Source organism: Gasterosteus aculeatus, chromosome 4 (genome assembly GCF_964276395.1).
Source record: "Gasterosteus aculeatus chromosome 4, fGasAcu3.hap1.1, whole genome shotgun sequence".
NCBI classification, from domain to species: Eukaryota; Metazoa; Chordata; class Actinopteri; order Perciformes; family Gasterosteidae; genus Gasterosteus; species Gasterosteus aculeatus.
The window spans coordinates 11,246,481-11,260,274 of NC_135691.1; the positions used below are offsets into that span (position 1 = coordinate 11,246,481).

General features: G+C 42.6%; 1 protein-coding gene across 1 annotated transcript; it reads right to left on the minus strand.

The window, feature by feature from the left end:
• Positions 1-1,068: 1,068 nt before the first annotated feature.
• On the minus strand, positions 1,069-4,544 carry adra2db (adrenergic, alpha-2D-, receptor b). The gene has a single exon (XM_040174889.2). It carries the CDS (start codon positions 4,168-4,170, stop codon positions 2,896-2,898), a length of 1,275 nt encoding a protein of 424 aa, XP_040030823.2. The 5' UTR covers positions 4,171-4,544; the 3' UTR covers positions 1,069-2,895.
• Between the last annotated feature and the right edge of the window lie 9,250 nt (positions 4,545-13,794).

The following is a 13,794-nucleotide window of genomic DNA, read 5'->3' on the forward strand; positions in this document are numbered from 1 at the left end:
ACATCTGCGTATGTGCACATGCAGAGCCGGTAATCTGACACTGTCATCTTTAGGTGAGCGCTGCAGTTTCATGATTTCCTTTGACACCTCAAGTCACATACTTGTGTTTAACGGGGCGATATGCGAGAACAGCCTGGAGGGAGCCAGCACCCCCCACCCCCCCTCGATTCCAAACCAGCTGATTTCCACTAAGGACAAAGTGTCTCTGCGGCTTCTCGGGACTGACGCCGCTCTTGGCCCTTCCCACCTCCAACCCTTATCTTGTTAGAGACAATTGAAAAAAAAGCAATTACCTGCAGATTTCCGCGTTGGGCCTGACAAACAACGTAATGCAGCAGAGGACAGCACGCCACTGCTCTGCACCGCTCTCTGTCTCGCGTCCTAAGATGCTGCACCCTTCTTGAAACATTTATAAGCACGTTTCCTCCGACTATTGTGACTCGAAATAGCCTCGCCCGCACAGACGACCCTAAAAAGCCCAAGCAGCCGGCTCTCACCGTCCACTCTCCCTCCGCTTCAAAGGGCTCCAATAAGGCTCTCCCTTCACAATCACACCCCAGGAAATGTTTTGCTTGTGTCCAGTTGGTCTGTTGCTCTCATTAGGCAGATTTGGGCGGGTTGAAGGTCGACTCGGCTCGGCTTCTATTCCTGAACTAGTCTCCAACTCTGTTTACGGTCTGTGATTTGAATAAAAGGCTCAGCAGGAGAGGCTGGCAAATCAGAGGACAAACAACACTCATTTTGTCTTAGAAACAGATGCAATTAGCGCAGCATTTTTCTCATGAATGGTGAAGGATTGTGAGGGACCTGTGAAAATTTGGGTTTTCTTCAGATACAATTGTTGACCAAAATATAACACACAATGACGCTGTGAATGTGGGTCTCTCGATTCGCACTCAAGAGATTACCCGTCATCTGACAGCTCATTAAAAGCACTGTGCTTCATTTGTGCTGTAACGTTGATTAGAAGGATCATTTAACTGGGAAGTAAGATTAAACAAGGGAGTTTCAAGCCTTGTTGGACAGTAATCGATTTTTCAATCAGAAAGAGAATCACATAGGCGTACTCATGGGTCAATAACTCTGTTGTTTATATTGAAATGAAGTTGTATACATACACGACAACATGAAGTTACACAATGCCCAACATCATTAACACCTTTCCCCCCGGTAGTTCTTCAAGTTGAAAAAAATCATTCTGTGAGTGGGACTAGGCCCATACATTTAATTATTTTTTAAGTGTTTTGCAGTCCCGTCGAGATAAAGACACATCGCTCTCCCCAGCTGCACTTGTCTCAGAATATTTAATACTGTTCATGAATAGAATCATGTGTCAAGAGTCAAAAAAGAAATATGCAACCACATTCACTCTGGTTTCCCTCGACAGTATTCCAACAACAGCCTCATCACAAGAAACACTTGGATACAACTATTAAAAAAACGACTCCTTTCAAGCATGACAGCCTTCAAACAGCGTGATTATCTTTGGCAAGGCGCCATAGAGCCGTAGAACTGCTTTGAAGACGAGCCTCAGAGGATACAAATATAGTATATTTCTCAGTCCCCCCCAATGAATAAAGTAGGCTGATAAGGAGCTATCTTTTTTTCTAACTATGTTTTTCCAAAGAAGAGCAGGAACTTCTAATGCAAGTTTCATCATATGTACAACATTTCACATCCACTTTACATCCCATATGAAACGTGATGCAAGCAAAGTTTGCGGGGGTCATGATTTGTAGGACTTTTAAAACCGCTTCATGAAGCAGAAGAGCCTGAGACTTGGCTAAATACTACAGTAAGGTCTCTTATTACACCAAGGAGATGGGCTGCTGGGTGGAGATCAAGCTCTTCCCACAATATCTCTAGAGATGTGTTTTAAGTTTCTCATGTGAGCAGCCTTACAATATGTAAATGTAACAGTCAGTCCAATCTACTGAAGGTTATTTTTCTCATCACAGCAGTCGCATTGTATTCATGAGACTGGAAAAGGGATTTTGAAGCACAATGAAAGTAGAATTTGCTGGACTACACAACCCAGAAATAAGTCTCTGTTGCCAAATTGCATGTTTCAAATATTTACCAACGAAATACCGAGGTATGGGGAGGTGTAAAAATGAAACTCACAGATCTGTCCAATAGGTTTTCCATATGCAGTTCAGCTTAGACATTGTTGTGGTGTGAGATGGTGCGAGATTAGATTCTTACATAAATTTAGAGGGTTCACCGGCAATAATGCCTGTCGTGCAAAATAATTGATTTGAAAAACCTGCCGTTGTGCCACGTTTTTCTACAATGCTGCATTCTAATGATAAGATGATAAATCTAAATAATGTGATATATTGTATTTCATTTCATTTTTGATCCACTGTGAGACACACTCACAGAACATACCTGCTCACCTCCTCGTCCCCATGCTTATTATTTATGGATGGTGGAGATTAATCTCCTTTTTTTCTTTACACAAAACACACACTGCGATGCAGCCGCCAGCAGTGGAATGCAGCTTCATCATGACTTCAGGTTTTTCCTTCGAGTAGCTTTTCTTCTTGCTTTTTGCAGCAGTAGTGATTTATGCAATACAGACATTTTAAGATCAAACGTGCATGTTTGCAGGACTTATTATACAATTACACATATTAAAACAAGTGTGGCATAAATGCAACAGATAACATTACTGACTAGCAACATTGATGTACTAATATTTTTGTTTTTTTTGCTTAATTTAGAACTACATTCATAGAATTTTTAGATGTGCACACAACACTGTCTTTTTAAACATGAAAATAGTTCAAAGTAAATTATTTCGGGGAGGAGGGGGGTTGCAGTCAGTCAAGATTAAGTGCCAACAACACCCAGCATAAAACAACCAATTTGTCCCAGGACTCTTTTTTGTATTTATGTGCGTTCAGAAGTTCTGCAAATGATTTTCGTGAAGGATTTCCTGAAATCCCTGTTAAAAATGGTGTAAATGATGGGGTTTACAGAACTGTTGCAGTAGCCAATCCAAAAGAAAAGGTTAAAAAGTGCACCAGGTATGTAGCAGCTGTCTCTGCAAATAGCGTGCAGGCTGTAAGTAAAGAAGAAGGGAAACCAGCAAAGCACAAACACTCCCATCACTACCGCCAACACGAAGGTGAAACGCTTCTCCCGCATCTGGCTCACTTTGGTCTTATTGGCCGCTGCCAGTTGTTGCTGTCGCCCAGCTGGGTTCCTCTGCTCCGGGTAGAGTTGTAACGCCCGCGATGAAGCCCAGGAGAGACGGCAGTTCTGAGGCGGGCAGCAGTCTGACCCTTCGACCTTTCTCCGTTTGGTGAAGCAATGATTGCGCAGCTTGGTATCCGACGGACAGCAGCTCTCCTCCAGGTCAATGTCATCCAGCTCCCCCTGCCTCTGGTGGCGGCTCCCCGAGCTCTGGCTACTGGGGCTCTCCGTCTCAAACCGGTCCTTCCCCACGAAGCACGTCTCGGACTGAGACGGCTGCCTCTCCTGGCCGTTCTTGGCCACAAACACGGTGGAGGAGCGCTGCTTGGCCACCTTATAGATCTTACAGTACACCAGAATCATGATGAGACCCGGGACGAAGAAGGACACCATGCAGGAGGAGAGGATGTACCAGGTCTCGTCGTTCAGCAGGCACTCCCGTTCATCATGTTTGGTCATGAGAAGAGGAGGAAAGGAGATGACCGCAGATATCACCCACACTATGGCGATCATGGACTTGATGCGTTTAGGTGTCCGCTTCAGGTTGTAGCTGACCGCCTTTGTCACTGACCAGTAGCGGTCCAGGCTGATTGCGCACAGGTGCACGATGGATGAGGTGCAGAACAACACGTCCAGAGCCAGATAGAAGGCGCACCAAGTACTTCCAAAGTACCAGTAGCCCATGATCTCATTGGCGAGAGAGAATGGGATGACCAGTGTGGCGACTAGGATGTCCGCTGATGCAAGAGAAACCAGGAAAAGATTTTGGGGCGCACGCAGAGCCCGGCTGGTCAGCACCGCTACAATCACCAACACGTTGCCGACAATGGTCACCGAGATGATCACCGTAACCACCAGGATGATGAGCACAGTGGTTGCCACGGTGTGCGGCAAGCCAAGCGATGTGTCCGTGGCGTTGGCATCGTTGGAAACGTTTTCCACCAATACATTTAACTGGGTTGTATCCATTCTGGCTCCGATTTGCGCATTCGTGTCATGTTGGTCGCTTCGCACCCTTTTCCTTTCCAAAACCAGCCGAGACTGGCTGCGCTCCTTTAACGCATGGAGATGTGTTGTGCGTAACGCTCAGGATTGTAGCCCGCAGAACGCGGAGATTCTGCAATAAGACATCGCCTCAAACAGCAAACCCTAGAGATCCTCCGAAATATTCCGACGGGCACATGGTGTTCCGCAAACATCACAATACACGCTGCACGAGTAAAGTCGCTCCTCTTTTATCACATCGCGCTGCGCAATGGGTTTTTTTTCTGCGTGTTGGTGAACAGCATCTTTGGAGACAAACTGCCGATGGAATGAATGCCCACACTGGAGTGAAGTGACATCACTCCAACCTCCTCCAAACTTAATGGAGAGAGAGAGAGAGAGAGAGAGAGAGAGAGAGAGAGAGAGAGAGAGAGAGAGAGAGAGAGAGACAGAGAGAGAGATAATAGAAAAGAGAGAGAGAGGGAGAGATAGCAAGAGCATTGTTCCAAAGATTTAAGATTTCTTGGGAAAATGCAGGCATCAAGCTTGTTTGATTTCATAGACTCACACAGTTCTTTTCTTAATTTTTATATGAACTTTTCTCAGTGTTACACACAGAGCTCAAACTACCATCTACAACTGTAAAGTTCCATTGAAATTCTTTTAGATTATTATCTTTAGAATATTTTCATGGCATTGCTCAGGGATGTTTAGGATGAAATGGCCTTTAATAGTGCCTGATGAATATGGATATGGAGGTGAACTTTATCAGCCCTGCGTGGCTGCTAATTAGGAAGTCACAGTGTTTCATGCAGCATTGATTGCTTGTTCTGTGTTATTGGCCTGTCTCGCATCTCCTGGGATATTATCCATTACTCTTTTCCATCAGTCATTCTAGAATTGTTCTACTGCAGCACATGTTGACCGTACCTGTTGCTGAGAAACTTGGATCCATCCGAGTTATTTAACATCTATGTTGTGGTAGGCAGCTAGTCTACAGCCAGGGGATATTTACCAGTCAGGAGTGATACAAAAAGACACACAAACACACATGCTGACTCACGCATGGTCAGTCAGGGGTCACTGTGAAATAAAACTCTAAAATAAAAATAAATGCTGAGCTGCTGTCATTCTGCAGCTTTGCTTACCAGATTCACTTTCCTAATTTTGGATTAAAAAAAAAATCTATTTGTAAATTAAATAGCATCTGCTGGATGTCTGTCATCAAAGGATTGCTCCAGCTAAAGCGGCGGATGCCAAAATGAATGTTTGTGTGTGCTCTGTGTTCATTCAATTCAATTCATTTTATTTTGTACAGCCCAAAATTGCAAATTATAAATTTGCCTCAGAGGCAGAGTTGGGAAAAATGCATCAAAATGAATTTCGATACAAAATAATATGTATTTTAATAATACAAATACGCTGTGCACATACAATGAACAGCGTAAGAGATCTAAGCAAAAGTTCAATTCCTACAAAATGATTGAAATGATGAGAGTAGCACGCCAGGTGTACGACAGGACCACTGCAGGAACAACCGCCATCCACAGAAACCTGTGGGGAGGGAAAGCCTTCGGGAAAGAGGAAAAGATGTTGGTTCATGATCAGTAATAGAAATGTGATTAATATTTATAATGATAGCAGCGGCAGATGTCAGCAGGGCCATGACAGGAGGCAGGAACAGGGTCCATGGAAAGCTGTGAGGCGAGAAAGCAGAAAAACTCCAGGAGAGAAGCTAAATGTGCATCAATGAGATTTGAATTCTTATAAAGGGAGAGAGAGAGCTAGGAGCTCGGTGTGCCCTAAGAAAATTCCCCGGCAGTCCAGGCCTATAGCAGCATAACTAAGGGCTGGTCAAGACCTGAGCCAGCCATAACTATAGGCATTAGGCTTTATCTTAAATGAGCTGACTGTGTCGGCCGCCCGGACTGAAAGTGGAATCAGAAAACATCAGACAACATTTATTGCCATAATATGTCTGACATACAAGGAATTTGACTTGGCAGTGGGTGCATAACAGCAGACAGTACGACAATGGATGACGAGTCAGCAGTGTGTTAGTAGTATAAGGCCATGGGTTATTTTAAAAATAAATTAATAAAAGCTCAGTTAAAAAGTTACACATATTTAAAAATGAAAAATAAAGTGCACCAGCGAACAGAAAGTGACAAGTGAAAGTGACGTGTGCAGTATGAAAGAAAGTGAGCTAAAGTGAGTGTCCTCATAATAAAGAATTGCAGTAATCTAGTCTAGAAGTAACAATTTTTAACAATTTTTAACAATTTTTTAACTGCCTGGTGTTCAAAATATTAGACAGATGATAATCATCTTTGAGCGTTGTCCGGATTCCTTAATGGCCGCAGAGACAAAAAAACACAGAAAAAAATTTGGAGTAGGATGTGGACGAGCCTCACTGCCCTCTCTCCCTTACTCACTCCCCTGGCTGAACATGAAAGTGAAGATCATCTAAAGGGTGACTGTCAACATATATCAGTGGTATGTAGACGTTTCCTTAAGGGTCTACCTGCTGCATGCAAACCAAGAAAGTCATTCACCTCGGTAACCACTGTCCCCAAAGACGAACGTGCTCTTCACCGGCAGAAAAAGGCAGCAGGGGAGTCCAAAAATAACATGCAATTGTCTTCATTTCAAATGAGCTTTCTTTTGCCATCCTGGATGGAAGATTAGATTTACTCTGTTTTTATTACTTTTTTTAATTGAACATTAGTTGTAAAGGAAATGTTAGAAAATGCATGGATTTGTTCCGAAGCACACAGATTGGACAAATGCCAAAATGTATAGATAGGTCAGACATGTAAACTTACAAATCCTTTCGATTAATATAAGTATACCTCAATCAATGACTTGCTTTTGTAACGTTCACCATTAGATTACTGTGTCACAAACAGGGATCCTGCTACAGTTCTGAATGTTCCTGCTTGCAGGCGTTAACAAAATCCAGTCAACTTTTTATGTCTTGTTAGTTGGTTAGCTACTAACTAGGTGCACTTTTGATGAAGACAATTGTTCAGGAGAGAAAGAAGCAAACTGTCTCTCCAGCCCTGTTGTCATCTCTGATCCAAAAATGCAGAATTTTGTAAATACATAACGCATGTTACTGAATATCTCTGGAGCTGAAAGCCACTGTAATATCCTTTGTGTTACAAGTTATGTAGAACAGAGAGACCCACGCTCATTCCTATATGTTATACACATAATATGTATGTGTAGAGATGTGCTGCACATGCACAAGAAAGAAAGAAAGAGAGGGAGACGTGTACAATGGACAAATACATATATTCATTATCAAGTGCCTCATATCTTGACAAGCTGTCAAAACCAAAATGAATTCATCCCAGAAAAATTATTTCTGAGCTGAGGAAAAAGAAATATGAAAAAATGACTGCATGGCCTTCCGTGCTCATAATCCCAAACAGCTCAACAATACCCAACATCCTGCCACTTTGGATTCAGCTTCCTGTTGATGCAGTCGAGTCCTAATGAGGGTCCTGCGGTCCACGCCTCTGTGTTGCCAAAGGTTTGAGCCACAAATTAAGAAATGACACACATTAAATCTCCCATCAACACTTCAACCAGACAATTACAGTTTCCGGTTGAGAGTAGAAGGCGTCAACAGGCAGAACCAATCAGCTGTCTCGTATGATATCTTTGCCTGACGCAGATGCCAGACTCATTTACTGTCACAAGCTCTCGGCAGCCAAAGAGGTGTTTGCTCGGTGGTTCATTAAGATCCCCTGCAGCTTTGTCATCACGGCAGTTATTCATCCACACAGTTCGTTCGTACGGTGGCAATCGGATGGGAGCAGCACGCACAGTCGACAGAATGGCTTTAATCTTGTCAACTCGTCGATTATTAGACATGCACGGTAATACTTTGAGTCACGTCATTTAACCTTAATAACACTGAAAACGCCAAACATCTTTTTCTCCTTGTGCTTTTTAGCTAAACTAAAAACTGAATGTGACGTGCAAATACCCAAGCTATTAAGGTGCCGAACAAGAAGAGTGTGCACCTCTGATCAAGCCATGGAAGTTGTGAAAAATATCAACATCTGCTGACATCCGATGATGCTGAAAAGAGTCACTCTTTTGTAAAATGTCATGTTGTCACAGACCATACAAGAGTGTGCCGACAACAAGACGAGACGCCCAAGACGACAGGCGTGGTTTAGAAGAGACTGATGACTGCGTCTCTCGCCCTGCTTCACTACGCTCCCCGTACGCTTTTTCTTCCTCGGCTCTGTCCAGGCGGGTTGCGAGCAGAACCCACTGCTGTATTATGTAACATTCCAGGAATAAATGGCTCGAGACGGAGTGTGAAAACCTCATCTCAGTTTGCAGGTGGTTTGTTAAAGTAGACATTTTCATCAGGAAATCCAGCCAGGAGCCCATGTGATTACAACATCTTTGCTCTTGCTGTTGTTGTGTGTGTGTGGGAGATGTGTGTACATTGAAGTGCGAGGGGAGTCTCTTTGCATGTGTGTGTGTGTGTGTGTGTGTGTGTGTGTGTGTGTGTGTGCGAGAGAGTGTTTGTCACATCAACACTGAGATTCACAAGTTTTTCTTTCGGAGATTTCACATTTTTACACATTTCCCACTTTCTTCGAGTGCTGTTGTTGATGGCTCGGCAGGTCTGGATAAATACAAGAATTCTGACCTTCACTGTGTCCCAAACAAACAAGATTTCCCTCAGATGTTTCCACAGCTTTGGACGTGGCTCCGCTAGCATTCAAAACCAGGACCGGTTTAACAAAGCTATGAAGGCCACGCATGTCAACACATTCCTTACCAGAAGCTTCAGTTTTAATTTCAGATGAAGTTTGGGGTGGTTTGCTACCAGGGAAGACTCAAAGGGCAATAAACATATCTGCAATTTTTTGTAAAGATTGGCTCTTTTTAATAATCTCAGAATGCCTTGCTGCCATCTCTGTATATCACGGCCCTGAATATGTTTAAACTGGAACTGGTTTCATCAGCTGCTTTCTGAATTTGAATAATGTATAAAGGGCTTCATCTTGGATGAAGAGCTGTAATGGTTGTGAACACATACAGCAGAGGAAGGAGCTTTTAAACCTCACTCGCTAAGAGCCCGAGAAGAGGCTTCCTGGAAAAACACTCCAGTGAATGAAACCCTCTTTTTAATTTTAAGGGAAAGAACACATCTGTAGCTTGGTAAATGTGCCCTGCTGGAGGGGTTTTGTTAAACTCCTTTTTAACTGGTGCACAATTAAGAACAATGAATGAGGAATGAGGGCTAATCAAACCTTTAGTTGGCAGGATCCCAGTCTGACCTCTTGTGTGTAAACCTCTGCTCACCTCAATCTCCTCTCCTCATGGGTCGCCTTGCCCTGTTTGTTTTGTTATGCCATGTGCTCGTTGTTTGGATTGGCGGTCCTGCCTCCAGACTCCTCCCACGGCCACACCCCTGATTGGGGCACAGCTGTTACCGCCAGCAGTATATCAACCCCTGGTCCTGCAGACCTGGGTTCGTCAGTCTGTGTCATCTTCGGCTCTGGTGGGCTTCGCCACCATGCAGCAGGTCGCTTGTTGCCTGCTCGTGGACTATTTCGCTCTTCTCTCTCGGCGTCCAGCACCTGACCGATTGACCGGCCCTCATGTGTCCGACCTCAGGCTCCACATTCCCGCCCTCTCAGGGGTTGAAATAAACGCTGTATACCTGATTCTGTCTCCCGTGGTCAAGCTTGTGGGTCCTAACTTTGAACTCCCGTGAGATTAGTAGAATGATCAATTCTGTAAGGTATGAAAAAGCTCCTCCATCTATCCATCTTTTTTATTCAGGTGAATCAATGACTCTCAAAACATTGGGATTTGGTAATTGGGCCACACTACTAAACACGAGATATCAGATGACTCAGAGGGAACATGACTCATGAATGCTTTTCTAAAGTGATTTAATTCATTTGATATTTTAGAGTTTATTCTGTGAATGAGGGCTGAAGGAAGTGTATATATGGAAAAGTTAAATGTATGAACTAATAAATACAAATTGGTTAGGCCTGATAATATTGCACAGCTATGGCCATCGTGTTGCCAAAATCATACCTGTACTTTACTTTACCAAGAATTTGCTCACTAATTAAGTTTTGTTATTAGCATACAAATTTGGGGATCACTAAATTGTATGTATCACTGATAGCGAAAGAACCACAACTATAAAAATACTTCAAATGTAATTCCATTTACAAGTCAAAATTGCTTCCAAAACACTCAATACTGGCTTGGCGACTACATTTCATAAAAAACATTACAGAACAAAGGAACCACAAAAAGATGTGTTATTGGCCAAGTTAGCAACATTTTATGCGAAATGGGGACGGTGGTGAATATTGTATTGCACTCTTTACATCAGCATGTCAGTGTTGTCAATATGAACATGTTAGCATGTTGATGTTGGCATGTAGACTGTAAGCTCATTCTAGTTACAAAATGCTGACGTTTTTACAATTGTCACTGTGTGTGACGCAAAGACATTTTGGCAATTGTTGCAATGCAGGGGATTTAAAACTCTGTTCTCCATTGTCAGCTGTGAAAACAAAGTAATGTAGCCTACCTCAAGGTAATTCTGGTAAACTCTTAATCCCCATGATTTGCCCCTCCTCTGACCCTGGTTAGTGCACTTCGCAGCTCAGGAAGCAAACTATTCATATCCAAGGTGTCCCTGTGCTTTCGAACTCCAGCCTGAATGGTCATTAGAGCTTTTGTTTCAAATCTGACTTTGGCCTCGTTTCCTGTTATTTGTGTGTCCAATGCATTAAGAAAATGCTCCTATTTATTTACAAAAACATTTGTGTTGGCACTCATTGCTGCTCTATTAATTGCATGGTTGGGTTTTAATAAGAAACAGGATTATATATGTTAATATTAAAAGACCATAAGAAGCATCTGCTAACTCTCATTTATGATTTTGACAGAAGTCATAAACTTTAAACAGCATGAAATAAAGCCTAGAATAAAATAATCGATTTTGCTGTGACGGGCACTGTGGCCGAATAACCTCTCACATCTCAAAAATCACGCGCTATTAGTGATTCTTTAGGTGTTAACCAAATATCCAAATACTAAAATACCCTTTCAGACAGTGTCCAGTAGTTCCCAACAACAGGAGCCCAGTGAAGGATCATGTTGTGACATCCATCAGCCTCTGGGGTCACAGATTGCAGGGTGAGTCATCCGGCTTTGGTCCGCCATCAGCCTCCTCGGTCTCTGCACCCGGTGCGCTCTGCCACTCAAATGAGCCTCGTTATGGGTCCTCTGGAGCTCCACCGCCAGATGGAAAAAAAAAAAAACAGGTGCACAGAGCATGACATGGACGTGCACGGGGAAACAGAAAAGTGCCGAGGTGGGTGTTGGATCCAGACCTCCCTTCCTTTCATCCATTTGCCGCAACGGATCTGACACCTGTTGGTTCTGTCATCAGTGTCACTTTCACCCTTCTAGCAGCCCTTTGTGGGATGCTCCGTTGTTTTCCCCTTATCGTGCAGCTCTGTGGCAGCAGACCTCCAGCTCGAGTGCTCGTGCCCCTTTTCTCCACCGGAAAGCACAACCCACCAGCAAACCTGTCCAAAGTCTTCTGCGAGCCTGGCAAAACAAAGGGCCGCTGACAGGATAAAGCCTGGCTGTTTTCATGAATACAGAATTCTTATAGAGCAGTGATGTCAAGTGACACTGTGACTCTCAGTGAAAGGAAGATTATTATCCACTAGATGTGTAAAGTACTTTTATCAACCCATTGTACTCAACACATCCATTTAAAATATGTGACACTTATGAAGAAAAAAAAAAAGTGACTTTACTACTCTATTCATTTGACAAATAGTTACTTGGTATCAGTCCGTTTTCAGGTAATGTATTTCATAAATGTATAAAAGGTAATACAATATTTTAAATGAAAAGGCTCCCTATCACTTAACAAAAGTTGGTATTTCTTTCTTTCACCTTGTCTGTTGTTTGTTTGTAAAATATTAGGCCACTTGTTGTATTGTGAATTAACCAGGATCCAGACACGCAGTGTGAGAATGTCACTCTGTTCCGAGGGTTTACAATGTCAGGTATTTTGTCACAGGTTTTTTAAAAATGTCAGATTTGTCAGGAACCTCGTCTCTGGGCGTTGGTTTAATTAAATGTGTGATCCACTGTGCATTTCTGTAACGTTTTTGAGCTCAAATTCTTCATTTAGCTTCAATGGTGTTTCAATGGATTTGTTTCTTTTTCTCGTTTTGTGCAGTATTAGTTTGCTGTAAAGAATTCCAATGCTTTTCACGGATCTGCTCAAACATGTCTTTCGAACGCCAGCTGGCCTCATATCAGACATCATGGGTTCTCAGAGAAAATGACTGATGAGGGCGGACGTGCTTTAGCTCACCTTTTAATAGAGGAAACCACGTGTTCTGCTGTTGATAAAGTATTTTATACTAAATCCGTATCCATGTACGGGCAGTAGAGTGGTGGAGGATCATTTGCGATATAAAATATAATTTATCTCTCCTTCTAGCTCTAATTGAACTTGGACCACCTTTTGGAGATGAAATATATTTGATGTGGTGGCGGTATTGGTTTTCCCACAACTAATAAGCCAAACACAATAATATGAACTGGCTCGAAATGATTCGGCATCAACCCCTGTTGCGTTGGACATTATTATTCTGATAACAACTTACTCAGAAATGTATGGCGCAGTCTGTTTTCCAGCTGGTTGAGCTCCGGAATTGATAGCATTCTAACAGGACAAAAGCTAAGGATAATTTCCAAGGCACAAAGGAAACATTTACTCCCACAGCACATATACATGCATTATTTCTTAATGTCCATTACATAAAGACTTCCCATTCTCAAAAGGTGTCCGAAAATTGTGTATGCCGGATTATGATGACTCATCCTGCCTATATTCCTCACAAGGTTTAATGATTTGGCGCATCTGGGGTTAATAACACCAATTATATTAAATGCACTATTGAAAAATTACATTTTTATAAAAAAACAAGCATGAGTTATAGAAGGAATATTCTTTCGTGGAATATCTGCTGTCTACAACACATGCATTTCAAAACAATAACAAAATATATTAATTTTTCATAGAAGAGAAATTATATTGATATAACGAGGTTGTAACGGTTTTCACATTTTCTACAGCTTAAACAATGTTCTTATCCCCATAGAGTGTATTTTCAAATCAACTCAACACACAGTGCCCCTTCTGTGTTTATCTGTCTCAGCTTCCCATTAAAAGGAAGTGGCATCATGCATCACAAAACACCGTGTTCTTAATTATGACACTGTGTTTACATGAGTAACTGTCCAGTGGATCCAGCAAGTATCAGAAGGGCCTTCCTGCAGGATCAGACAGGTGCAGAAGGAAATATATGCTCCTGACGGTGTACTGTGTACAATGACGTTAAATCCGGTAGGAGCGTGAGACATTTCTAAAAGGAATACCGAGCTGCTTGTATTGCTACAATCCGGCCTGTGGAGTCTATGTGTATTTGGCCTATTTCAAAAATAATTTGCAAAGCACCAGTGCACTCCAGTGGCGATGAGTGAGACTTACACAATGTCACAAAACTGCCTCTA

Excerpts from the sequence above, each read along its gene's own strand:
- adra2db (XM_040174889.2), bottom strand. The coding sequence starts at position 4,170 with ATGGATACAACCCAGTTAAATGTATTGGTGGAAAACGTTTCCAACGAT.